The sequence below is a fragment of the Terrapene carolina genome, unplaced genomic scaffold (genome assembly GCF_002925995.2).
Source record: "Terrapene carolina triunguis isolate 2854851 unplaced genomic scaffold, T_m_triunguis-2.0 Scaffold234, whole genome shotgun sequence".
In the NCBI taxonomy this organism is placed as follows: domain Eukaryota; kingdom Metazoa; phylum Chordata; order Testudines; family Emydidae; genus Terrapene; species Terrapene triunguis.
Window position 1 is genome coordinate 5,938,123 of NW_020664585.1, and position 12,172 is coordinate 5,950,294.

A 12,172-nucleotide genomic window follows, 5' to 3' on the forward strand; every position below is an offset into this window, starting at 1 on the left:
AGCTCAGCTCAGCGCGCTCCGGAGCTCGGCCGGGGGGCAGCGGCTGGCGGACGCGGGCAGCCCGGAGACACGGTACCGCTCTGCCTGGCGGGGGACTGGCGCTCCGCGGGCGGGCGGGCTCCGGGCGGGCGAGGTGCCCCGTGTCCCGCAGCGGGGCTCAGCCCTCCGGCCGGGGCGTGGGGCGGCGGGCTCTGCCCGGCGGGGAACGCGGGTCTCTGGGCGGGCGGGGGAGAGACTTAATGAGTCCAACAGACCAGCCCCTCCGGGGGCACCGGCGGGACGGGGACGGGGCAGATCGCCGGCAGGGGAGGCGCTGGACAGGCGGCCTGGCTGGGGGACACTGGCCCAGCCTCCCCTCTGGGTCTGTGCTTGGGGCAAACAGCCTCCCCTTGTGCGCTACCTCCTGGTGCCTTCGGAGTTCCTGGGCTAACAGAGGCGGGAGCATGTGAAGTCTGTCCTTGTGATGGCTGGTCAGGGAGCCCATCCCCGTCGCCTCTGGTCTCTGCACCACACACCAACCGCGGCATAGCGCCCCCTGGGGGCGGAAAGTGTCTCCAAGCGGCAGAGGCTCTGATGCCATCTGTATCTAGACAGCCTGCTCCCTGCTGAGAGACCAGCTCTTCCCAGGCCGTCTACAACGGACTAAACAAAAGCCGCCAAGTTATGCCCCTGCTCCTTATTTTCATTGATTTATATGTAGATTTAAAATAATAACGATGCCCGTCCACGGCTCCAGGTGCCCGTATGTAGCTAATTGTGAATATAATTAAATAGAAGCATTAAAATAAGTTCCATGGGCACTCAGCCAGCCACCAGTCCCCTTCATGGTCTAGGAAGCACCCCCTGCACTTTCTCCAGAGATCGCCCCAAACTGGCCGCCTGCACTGGGCCTGGTCAGTGGCCAAATCTCGGTTATTTTGAACCAAGGAAGGAAGCAAGTTCCAGAGTCTTGGAGGCCTTCCCAGTCACCCCTTCTCTTGTGTAACAAGAGGGAGCCAGTTTGAGTGCAGGTATGGCATGGAGCGGTAGGGTGACCAGACAGCAAATGTGAAAAATCAGGACAGGGGGTGAGGGGTAATAGGAGCCTATATAAGAAAAAGACCCCAAAATCGGGACTGTCCCTATAAAATCGGGACATCTGGTCACCCTATGGAGTGGGAAGGCTGGTCCCAGGCCGTTTAGGGCTTTAAAGGTCATAATCAGCCTTTTGCATCAGCTTCACTCTCCAAGGGTACGTCTATGCAGCGGCTGGGAACGGGCCTCCCAACCCGGGGAGACAGACTGGTGCTAGCTCTGCTCGTAGCATCCATACTGCTCGTTTTAGCACACCAGCTCAAGCAGTGCCAGCATTAATCTGTCTGCCCAGGCTGGGAGGCACAACCCCAAATGGTTTGAAGGTGCAGCTCCACGTCAATCATGTTGCAATAGTCTAATCTTGAGGTGACCAAAAGCATGGGCGACCGTGGCCATGTTCCCTTATCCTAAAGGAGAAGTCACCTCCTCCTAGCCAGGTGCAGATGGTAAAAAGCTGACGGGGAGACTGCTGTAATGTGCAGTGTAATCTAATATTTAATGCTTGATCTTCATGCAGGGGCTGGCAGCAGCCTCTTTGGAAGAACCTCTCTCAAACTTTCAAGCATGTTATTCTTTCAGTCCATTTTAATCAATCCTGAGTTGTGATCAGTGTACAAATAATTGTGTATGGGGGTGAGGGGGTGACAAGCCTGAGAGGGATGGTGGACAGGAAGAGGTTATTGCTAACTATTGAGCAATTTTACTAGTTAGTGGGTAAACTAGACTTGGATCTCCTGTTTATTTTACATCACTGCCAGTGATTCATGCTGGATTTAGTGCATGTTTGAAGACTATTTCATAGTTTGTAGTGTATTTATTGTAACAATTTGAGACTTGATTTTTTTTTTAATATGTCACCTGACGACATTTTGCATTTGCTTTGTTACTGTGGCTTTATGGGGCTGTTTTTGGCATAGTATTACTTTCATTTCTTCAATACTTCCTAATTTGTCAGCTGGGTGTAAATATCAAACTTCTCTTAATGTCATGTAACATCTGAGCGTGTCTGTATAAGAAGTGAGGCTGAACCAGTCACCCCAGGCCTTTGGGGAAGTTTGGACCAGCGTGACTCTAAACCAAATGTCCCGTGTTTCTGGAGAAGTTTAGACCAGGATGTGATCTTTCCATGTGGACCTATCTGATTCATATGGGGTTCACTGAAGTCAATGGAAAGACACCCCACTGGGTTCAGGCCCATGTAGAGTAATTGAGTCCAGGAAGTACAGAATAAGCAACCAACGAGGCAGATTTCTAATTGGACTTCTATTGATGAAAGTGAAGCTAAGGATGTGCATTTAGCGATAGGGGTGGAAATGGTCCAGTAGATACAGCAGTAGACTGGGACTTGGGAGGCTTTTGTTCTGTTCCTGCCCTGCCATAGACTCCCTGTGTGATCTTGGACTAATCCCATAGTGCCTCTCTGGCTCAGTTCCCCATGTGTGAAATGGGGTAATAGCAGTGCTGTACCTCACAGAGGCGCTAGGAAAATAAGTCCTATCTGAGCTCTTCACAGTGGCAACCAGATAAGTGTCTAAGGCCTTGGCTACACTGGCAATTCACAGCGCTGCACTTGCTGCGCTCAGGGGTGTGAAAAAACACCCCCCCTGAGCGCAGCGAGTGCAGCGCTGTAAAGCGCCAGTGTAATCAGCGCCTGCAGCGCTGCACGCTCCCTCGCAGCGCTGCAAGCTATTCCCCTCGGAGAGGTGGAGTACTTGCAGCGCTGCGAGAGAGCTCTCGCAGCGCTGGCGGCGCGACTACACTCGCGCTTCACAGCGCTGCTGCGGCAGCGCTGCCGTGGCAGCGCTGTGAATCCGCGAGTGTAGCCAAGGCCTAACATAGATTAGTGGAGACTAATAAAACGGTATCAGAGTGGTAGCCGTGTTAGTCTGTATCCACAAAAACAACGAGGAGTCCGGTGGCACCTTAAAGACTAACAGATTTATTTGGGCATAAGCTTTCGTGGGTAAAAAAGCCCAGAGCTCTCCAGGCATCTGAAGAAGTGGGGTTTTTACCCACGAAAGCTTATGCCCAAATATATCTGTTAGTCTTTAAGGTGCCACCAGATTCCTTGTTGTTTTAATAAAACAGTGACACCCCGACCCACTCCAGGCTGTATAACCCCCTGACCAAAAAACAAACACTGAACTGCAGCATCTTGCATTTTAATCTGAAATCTCCAGTGATCCCAGGGACTGCAAAACTGACCGCACCACTGCCGTATTTCAGGAGCTATCTTCTTGTGACCGTCTGAAGCTGAAATGGTAAATGTTTGACTAGGAGAATTCTGACTTCTGTAAGAGGAATCTTGTTCTTCTTATTTTAGTACTGGGAATAAAAGATTTTTCTTTTGTTTATTGGTGCAGATCTCAGCCCATTTGGTAAGATGCAAGATCAGCTAAAGAGATGGAACAAAAGACAATAATAAAGTCAGGGAAATTTGTTTTCCTGCCTTTTGGAGCCACAGGCTGGCTTTGTAGCTGCCCTTGAGAGGCACTAGGGAGAGACTTGAGAAGGGTAAAGTCCTCCAAGACATGATTTCAACTGCAATTCACTGAGCTATTTATTCCCAGCCAAAGGGGAGTCAGAGGCTACAGGGTATATTGCAGGGCAGGCAGAAGATGTTCTGTAGCAGCAAAGTTGACAAAGTAACACCAGATGCAGCACCCCCATCTTATCCCATCACAGACTGGTCTAGCCAGTATTCTAGCCCAGTTTAGGGCCTGTTCCAAAGTCCACTGAAGGCAATAGAAAGACTCCCTTTGACTTCAGTGGCTTCTGGATTAGATCCTTAACCTGATTTAGTTTTAGTCTTCCCTTCCCGCAGCTACAGAAACTCTGGTGTTTACCTTGAACTTTCTCCTATAGCTTTTCACCTTTTGAAGGATTCTTGAGGAAGCAGGATTATCCCTGAAGCCGTAACTCTGAAGTTTGCTCAGTACAATATGGAGGCCTTAGCCCTGGTGAAAATAAGATATCATCATAGTGACAGTTTCACACAATGCACAATTAACCTGTGGAACTTACTGCCACAGGATGGTGTGAAGGCCAAAAGTATAATTGGCTTCAAAAAGTACAAGAGAGGTCCATCAATGGGTATTAGCCAAGATGGTCAGGGATGTGACCCCATGCTCAGGGCGTCCTTAAGCGTCTGACTGCCAGAAGCCAGGAGGGGAAGACAGGTGGATCTCTCCAAAATTGCCCTGTTCTGTTCATCCCCCATGGAAGCTCTGGTACTGGGCTAACTGGACCACTGGTCTGTCCCAGTATGGCAGTTCTTCATTCCCAGCACTAAGTCTGCCTGTGTTGCTGGAATCATAGAAGCTCTCCACTCCCCCATTTATTTTAGGATAGATTGTGCTGCTCATGGTTTGTTTGTTTTTTTCCCCCCAGTCCGCATCCTCATAGATCAGGGGTGGGAAAACTACAGCCTGGGGGCCACATCCGGCCCTCCAGATGTTTTAATCCGGCTCTTGAGCTCCCCCCGGGTAGTGGGGTCCAGGGCTTGCCCTGCTCTGTGTGGCTCCTGGAAGTAGTGGCATGTCCCCCCTCCGGCTCCTACGTGTAGGGGCAGCCAAGGGGCTCCGTACACTGCCCCCGCCCCAAGCTCCTATTGGCTGGGAACCGCAACCAATGGGAGCTGTTGGGACGGTGCCTGTGGACAGGGCATCATGCAGAGCCACCTGGCCGCGCCTCCGCGTAGGAGCCAGAGGGGGAACATGCCGCGGCTTCTGGGAGCTGCTTGAGGTAAGCGCTGCCCGGAGCCTGCACCTCTGACCCCCTCCTGCACTCCAACCCTCTGCCCCAACCCTAATCCCCCTCCCACCCTCCAAACCCCTCGGTTCCAGCCCAGAGCACCCTCCTGCACCCACAACCCCTCATCCCCAGCCCCACCCCAGAGCTATCACCTCCAGCCAGAGCCTTCACCCCCACACACATACCCCAACCCCTTGCCCCAGCCCAGAGCCCCCTCCTGCACCCTGAACTCCTCATTTCTGGCCCCACCCCTGAGCCTGCACCCCCAACTGGAGCCCTCACCCCTTCCTGCACTCCAACCCCCAATTTCCTGAGCATTCATGGCCCCCCTATACAATTTCCATACCCAGATGTGGCCCTCGGGCCAAAAAGTTTGCCCATCCCTGTCATAGATAATCATGTAAACTTGAAAAAAACATGAGCCGTGTGCAACTCTTTGCTTTAGATTTTGTTGAGAAAAGTTTGACAGCCATGGTTAGATCTTCCTGCACTTCTGTTTCTGATCCACTGTTACCGTTCAACAAGCATGTTGTGGTCAGAGGCCTCAACCAGGTAGAGTCCATTGTGGTAGGTGCTGCACAAGCACAATTTTCAATTAAATTCAGTGAGACTCTTTGGCGTGACCCATTATGTAAGCATTGCCAAAGCATAGGGAAATGACAAGACCGCCCTCAGCCATCTGTCACAGGTGGGTACAACCCACCCCGGCTACACACTGTGTTGGGGTTTGATCCCTTGTGGCCATTAGTCATTGCTGTCTGGTCTGATCAGGTGGCCAATTGCAACAGCGTGTGATGCCATCTCTCCTTTCTCACAGCTCTTCCGTGTCACTTTTTGAAGAGACGTCTCTTATCGTTCCTGATCGTTTGATGAAATATTTTTCTGGCACTTCCCCATATTTAGGACATTGAAGTAGAAAGTGTTTCTCTGTCTCAGTCTCTCCCTCTGTCACAGTCACTTCATCCGGTAAATGACAGTCCCTGCTCCAAAGAGATCTAATTGTTTCTATCCTTGTATGTTCTCTTTGGGTCATGTACATTCTAATTTTTACCTTTCCTAGCCCAGCTTCTTAAAAACAAACCCTCGTTATTGCTCAACTCTGAGGATAGCGACATTTGTCATAAATGGAATGATGTCCGTACCCATTCAATGCTCGGTAATATTAGAGAACCCTAATCAAGTTTAACTTCTAAGAGCCAATCTCCTCAGAGGCATAAATTAATGATAAACAATACTTATTGGAAATCCTACATAAAGGTCATCTAACTTCCCTGTGTCCATTGTTGGTCATAGTAACTTGGTGCCGAATGGAAATGCAGCCGTTTGATGGATGAGCAGGTCAATTGGGCCTTTTATTTTTCACCACTAGGTTGTGGGATAAGTGGTGGTGTTTCACCTCTGTCATTTTATTATTTGTTTTTAGACATTTTGAAGTATCTAGTTAGTCTCCCTGCTGTTTGGCAACACACAAGGAACAATTCTCAGACAAGTAGTATAAACAGATTAGCTGGGCCACGTACCTTGCCCTCTTCAGGGGAAAGGACTTCCTGGCTCTAAAAACTTCCCTAAATCCCACGTTACCTATAGTGTTATATCAAGGGTGGTGCAGGGGAAAGGGGGTGTACAGTACCCTAGCCATGGTGATGGAGGGGCAGGGGGGTGTACCATGCCCTACCCATGGTGATGGAAGGGCAGGGGGGTGTACGGTATCCCGGCCGTGGTGGTGGAGGGGCAGGGGGGGTGCAGTACCCTGGCCGTGGTGGTGGAGGGGTGGGGGGGGTGTGCGGTACCCCGGCCGTGGTAGTGGAGGGGCGGGGGTGTGTGCAGTATCAGTGAGGCATGTGGGTAGCTGCAGAATGGAACCATCCAGGCTGACTGTCAAATCAGCTGCTAAAATCTTGGGATGATTTCCCCATAACCTGTGAAAGCTGCTGTGCCACCCCAGAAGGCAGCAACGCTCTGATCCTGCAAACGGTGTCAGCAGCGCTCAGTGCTAGCAGGGGTATTTGCCAAACAGTTACTTGTAAGATCAGAGCCTGAGTGCCTGGACTTCATACTCAAGTTCCTTCAGGGGTGGCAGAGAGGATCTTTGCAATGATTCAGAAAGGGAGTTAATTTAACCCCTTCCTTCCTATGGCCTAGATCCTGCAGTGGGTCTGCTAACTCAGGCTCTCTTTCCTGTGCAGATTCCTGATCCCCCTCATCCCTTAAAGAGAGCAGAGCACCGTAGAGTAGCCCTCTGGCTGCCAAATTCTCTTGTAAGGGATTAGCTCAAGGGCTGATAGGTTACATTCCACTAAGGTCTGCGGTAAAGGTGGGTCCACACCCACAACAAACAGAGATGCAATAAGGATTATTTTAACTGTAATCTCAGTTAAGTGCTTCTCCATGTTGCACCAACAGAACCAGCCCTAAGGCATTGGGTGCAGAGAAGGATATAGCAGGAAGGGAAGGAGTGGATGGATGCCCCCTATTACAACAGTGACCTTTGATACAAAAGATACTGGGGAAAGGAAAACGCACAAATTGGTCACCAGAACCTTTCTTCCTTGTTCTCCTGAAAAGCCCCAGACAAGCAGGTTCCAGGTTAAACCCACCACCTGGTAAAGCAGCCAGGTCCAGGTCAGTTAACAGAACCCCTGGGAGCTGAAAGAGAATATGTCCTGGGGCACTGTCAGTGCTGTGGGGGATACCAGAGAATCATCCTTGCCTGGGAAGGGCATGGAGAAAGAAGACGGCACTAGAAGCAGTAAAGCACAGAGACCCCAGACAGAGCAATCAGGAAAAATGTACCCCAGAAGTGAGAGGCAGAAACTTAAGTTACTGAAATACACTGAGGCCTGAAGGATACATCTGTTCCTGAAAACGTGCGTAAAGCCTTGGTTAAATAACCGTTTGGTTCCATGGCAAAAGCCTAAATAGACATGAGACCTGTTTTCGCTAAAAACTGTGCTGCTTGGAGACAGATGTAAATAAAGCATTTAAAGTGACTACTTTTTCTTGCACTATTTGTCCTGCTTATCTGTCTGCATGCGAAAATATTTGATTTCCCTCAACCCTATGACAACATGCAGGTTGTTACGCAAAGCAAATGACAATGTCTCTAAGCAATTTTTGATCAACAAGGTCAATTTCATGCCAGTCTACAAATTACTTGCTATCTTCTAAAAATAACACGACACTCTTGTGAACTACCCTTGTGGGAGAACTTATTTGGAGAGTATCCCTAATGCCTCGTGGAGCACTAGGACAAATTTGGAAACCGAGATACAATATATGTGATACCTGTAGTAAAGCATCTGTTAGATGGGAAAGCAGACCTGTGTGTTAACCAGCTTATCTTCGTGGTGTGGTTAAGAATCTGTCAAGATTTGATATTGGAAGAGATCAAGCAGGAAACAGATATAAGTTTCCATTGAGTTGAGCCTCACACCCAGAGATCTGAATGTCAGTGTGGTTCTGAAACCTGAATTGTAAGTAGATACACATGCAAGTATTCAAAAGGCTGTTGTTGCTTTCCCATTTCAAAGCATTGCTGAGCTGTGTTTTGGGAGGAATTCAGATTCCTGGGATGTTTCAGGGCAGTGGTTTACATTGCTGAACTAACGTTCTGACTGTGTATTCCCATAGTGTGTTTCTGCAGAGTAATGTTCACTTAACCAAGAGCCATGTCGCTGTATCTGAAACACTTCACGGTTGTGGGAGACGACCCCGCGCAGTGGGGCAATGACTACAAGAAATGGGAGGAAGAGCAGGTGGAGGAGGAAGGTGGGCAGAAGCCGGAAGATTCAACGATTAACATGAATTCCTCAGTCAGACCTCGTTCCTTCCAGGACGTGATGAAAAAGCTCTTCAGCTCCCACAAATTTCAGGTAGGGTTACAAGCAGCCAAGAAAAACCCTGACTCACCCAAGTAGGCCTGTTGAAACAATTGCATTACAAATTCATGGAATTAGAATAGATGTAAAAGAAATAATAAATTCTAACATTGAAGGGGGCATGGGCAGATAAGAACTCTTTAAAAGACCCATAATCTCCTATGTGAAAATCAGCAAAGAATCTGCTGAACTAGTACTGTGTGATATGTAGAATCTGCTGAACTAGTACATTCTTTCTCAAATCCACGACTCAGTTTGAAGTGGGTCACAGCATTTCCTGAGATGCTGAGCAATGGAAAGCTCTCCTAATGCTGATCTTTCTGTGAGGTGGAGGCTGAGTGGGAATTCACCCTGAGTTCCTATGTGAGGAGTATCAGAGGGGTAGCCGTGTTAGTCTGAATCTGTAAAAAGCAACAGAGGGTCCTGTGGCACCTTTAAGACTAACAGAAGTATTGGGAGCATAAGCTTTCGTGGGTAAGAACCTCAGGGATTTCCTAATGAACTCCCATTGCTGAGTAAGGAGAAATCTTTGGTTGACCTGGAGGGACTTCTGCTTATTTTCAGTACTAAATGAGGTCACATGTAAATGAAGCAATTTCATACGTTTAAACAGGACTTTGCAAATTTAGTTATAAACTACTTATTGCGGGCAGTCATCTAAACTGGAAAATCAAGGGCCAGATCCTGCAACCCTTACTAAAGCGAGTAATCCACATGATATTAATGAGACTGCTTCCATGAGTAAGGAATTACAGCATTGAGACCGGTAAGTGTTCCTTTCGCTTCAGCACCTGTCTGCGTTAGTGATGAGGGCACCTAGGGTCTTAGACAGGCACAAATGGAAACTAATCTAAATACAATCAATCCAATCAGCCATCCAGGGCAGCTTTCACAGCTCTGCTAGTTTTCAGGCTGAATGTCCTGGTAAGATTGTACATATGCAGGCTGGATAATTTTAGCATGAATTTGTTTGTCAATTGCCCTAAATAGTGCAAACATTAAACAAAAGAGAGTATTTATTATCCTGCTGTTGTTTTCCTCTCCTCACAGATATTGATTGTTTGCTTGGTCATTTTGGATGCTTTGTTGGTGCTCGCGGAATTGCTTCTGGACTTGAAAATCATCCACCCAGACAAACATGAAATAGCACCAAAGGTAAAATGCAGACAAATCTCTGAGTGAACCAGTCTCTCTCCCCCACGGCAGTTCAAAGCCAGATAGCAAGATAGGGAGGCAGACACACAGAATTCTTCCTTCCAGCAGCCACTGGGATTGGGGAACCTCAGATCTATCAAAGTGGTAGTAGTTGGAGGCTACAAAAGATGGAGATCCCGTGCAGGGCCTAAGGATGGCACCCTGGCTTCTGCAATTGAGACCGGACTAATCTACCCTTCCCCACTCTCTGGTCTGGGTCCTGCTCTGTAGCATTTGTCTCTACAGGTACTGGAAGCTTTCCCGAGTTGCAGAGTGAAATTACTGTGATCCCTGTCTGCTTTATGACTGCCCATAGAGTTCTGAAAGGCGGCAGTGAAAACTGACAAGACTTTGCTCTTGGGACTGCTCCACACAGCACAGGCCTTGTAGCTCTTTGTCTGCAGACTAACGAAGATGACACTTAGGCTTGGTCTATGCTAGAAAATTAGGTTGGTTTAACTATGTTGATCAGAGATGTGAAAAATCCACACTCCAACCGGTGTTGTTAAGCCGACTTAAGTCCTCGTGTAGACGTCAATGGAAGAATTCTGCTGTCAACCTACCTACTGCCTCTCGGGGAGGTGGATTACCTACACCAACAGACGAACCCTTCCTATCTGTATAGACAGAGTCTCACGGAAGTGCTACATTAGCGCAGTTGTGTTTTAAGTGTAAACAAGCTCTTAGTTATCCACTGTTGTTCTCTTAGGACTTGCTTTTTCACTAGGAAAAAAGTGTATTTTTAATTGGTGTTAAAATAAGCAGTGTTACAATCCTAGTGAAGACAAGGCAGTTGTAGTTTTAACCCATGTTAGCTGGTTGAAGTAAACTCTAGGAGGGACCTCATTTAGTATGTGTTAAAGGCCTTGTCTACACTAGACTTTTAAAACATGTTAGCTAATGTGCTGACAACACCCCTGACATCCTAGTTTAGGTAAGGCCTTAGACCATCCAGAGATACTATGCAAATGTTTGGTGGCTTCTCTTCTGTTCAGCAAGATCCTTTTGTTACACACATTTAATCACTTTGCCTATTCGCTGTTCAACCAAAGGTGCAAGAGTACTTCTAATATAATGAAGGACATGCATCAGACTAATTTGCTAATGTTAATAGCTGTATGGCTTCTACTTACTATCTGGCATTGTCTTTTCCCAGGTATTTCACTACCTGAGCCTTTCTATTGTAACCCTCTTTTTGGTGGAAGTTGGGTTTAAAATATTTGTCTATCGCCTGGAATTTTTTCACCACAAGTTTGAAGTCCTGGATGGAATAGTGGTGGTGGTTTCGTTTATCATCGATATCGTCCTTCTGTTTCGGGAACATGAATTTCAAGCGGCTGGACTATTGATCCTACTCCGACTGTGGCGAGTGGCCAGAATTATAAATGGTAAGTTTGTCAGATAGTTAGTTTCAGGGAATTTGCTGGCTATTTTACTTGCTGAACCAAGTGTGTGTGTGTGTGTGTGTGTGTGTGGGCGGGGGGGCGAAGGGTTCCAAAGACGTATGCAAGAGGCACATTTGCTAACCTGTGTCCTGATCTTGCAGCAAGTGCCATGTGGACACAGGTGTTTTGCCCATGCAGATTTTGTTGCAGGAGTTTAGCCTGAGTTAGTTTGTAAGCTCTTTGGGGCAGGGATCATCTGTTTGTTGCGGTAGCATAGCTCATATGCAGTAGGGACCTGATTTGTGGCAGAACCCAGATGCCCTAACCAAATAATACCCATGTATCCAGCACACTACTCTTAAAACATTCTTAGATTACTCACTCTTGAAGAGGGATAACATATGCTTTGTTTTTGTATTATGAGAGTGTCTTAATAACATGACAGGGGGGGAATAGTGTAGTCTCTCTGTCCTTCTGGGATTCCAGTTCACTAGTAAAATATGCATTTTGCCACTTCAGCACTTCCTCTTGTCACTGTCACTTTTCCAGACTGCTGCTGGTGGTGATCTGGATAACAGCCCTTGTGCTACTTGGGATCTTTTTCCAGTTGATTCTGGTTTAATTGTGCAGTACTATGAAAATATCTACAAGCCTACCTGCCCTAAATATGTCACTCACAAAAAAGGATTTAGAATTGTTTACATTTTTCCTTGAGATCAGCAAAGAAAAAATTAAAAGGCTGGCAGTGATATTTCTCCTCCTCCCTCCCCTTCCAGACCTTGCTGCTACTGTAACAAAACAGTACATATAAAAAAGACACATACCCAGTAGCTGGAACCATTTCCTTCCTGCATCATAAAGAACCTATTTTGGCATTAAATATGTGAA

The 12,172-nt window shown here is 47.7% G+C and overlaps 1 protein-coding gene across 1 annotated transcript in view; it reads left to right on the plus strand.

Moving 5' to 3' along the window:
• HVCN1 (hydrogen voltage gated channel 1) overlaps positions 1-12,172 on the plus strand; it is a 14,635-nt gene continuing 2,463 nt past the window's right edge. Inside the window, exons 1-4 of the mRNA XM_026656906.2 lie at positions 1-72; positions 8,458-8,699; positions 9,756-9,860; positions 11,056-11,287. Coding sequence (XP_026512691.1) covers positions 8,496-8,699; positions 9,756-9,860; positions 11,056-11,287 — 541 coding nt within the window. The 5' untranslated portion in view covers positions 1-72; positions 8,458-8,495. The remainder of the gene's footprint in view (positions 73-8,457; positions 8,700-9,755; positions 9,861-11,055; positions 11,288-12,172) is intronic.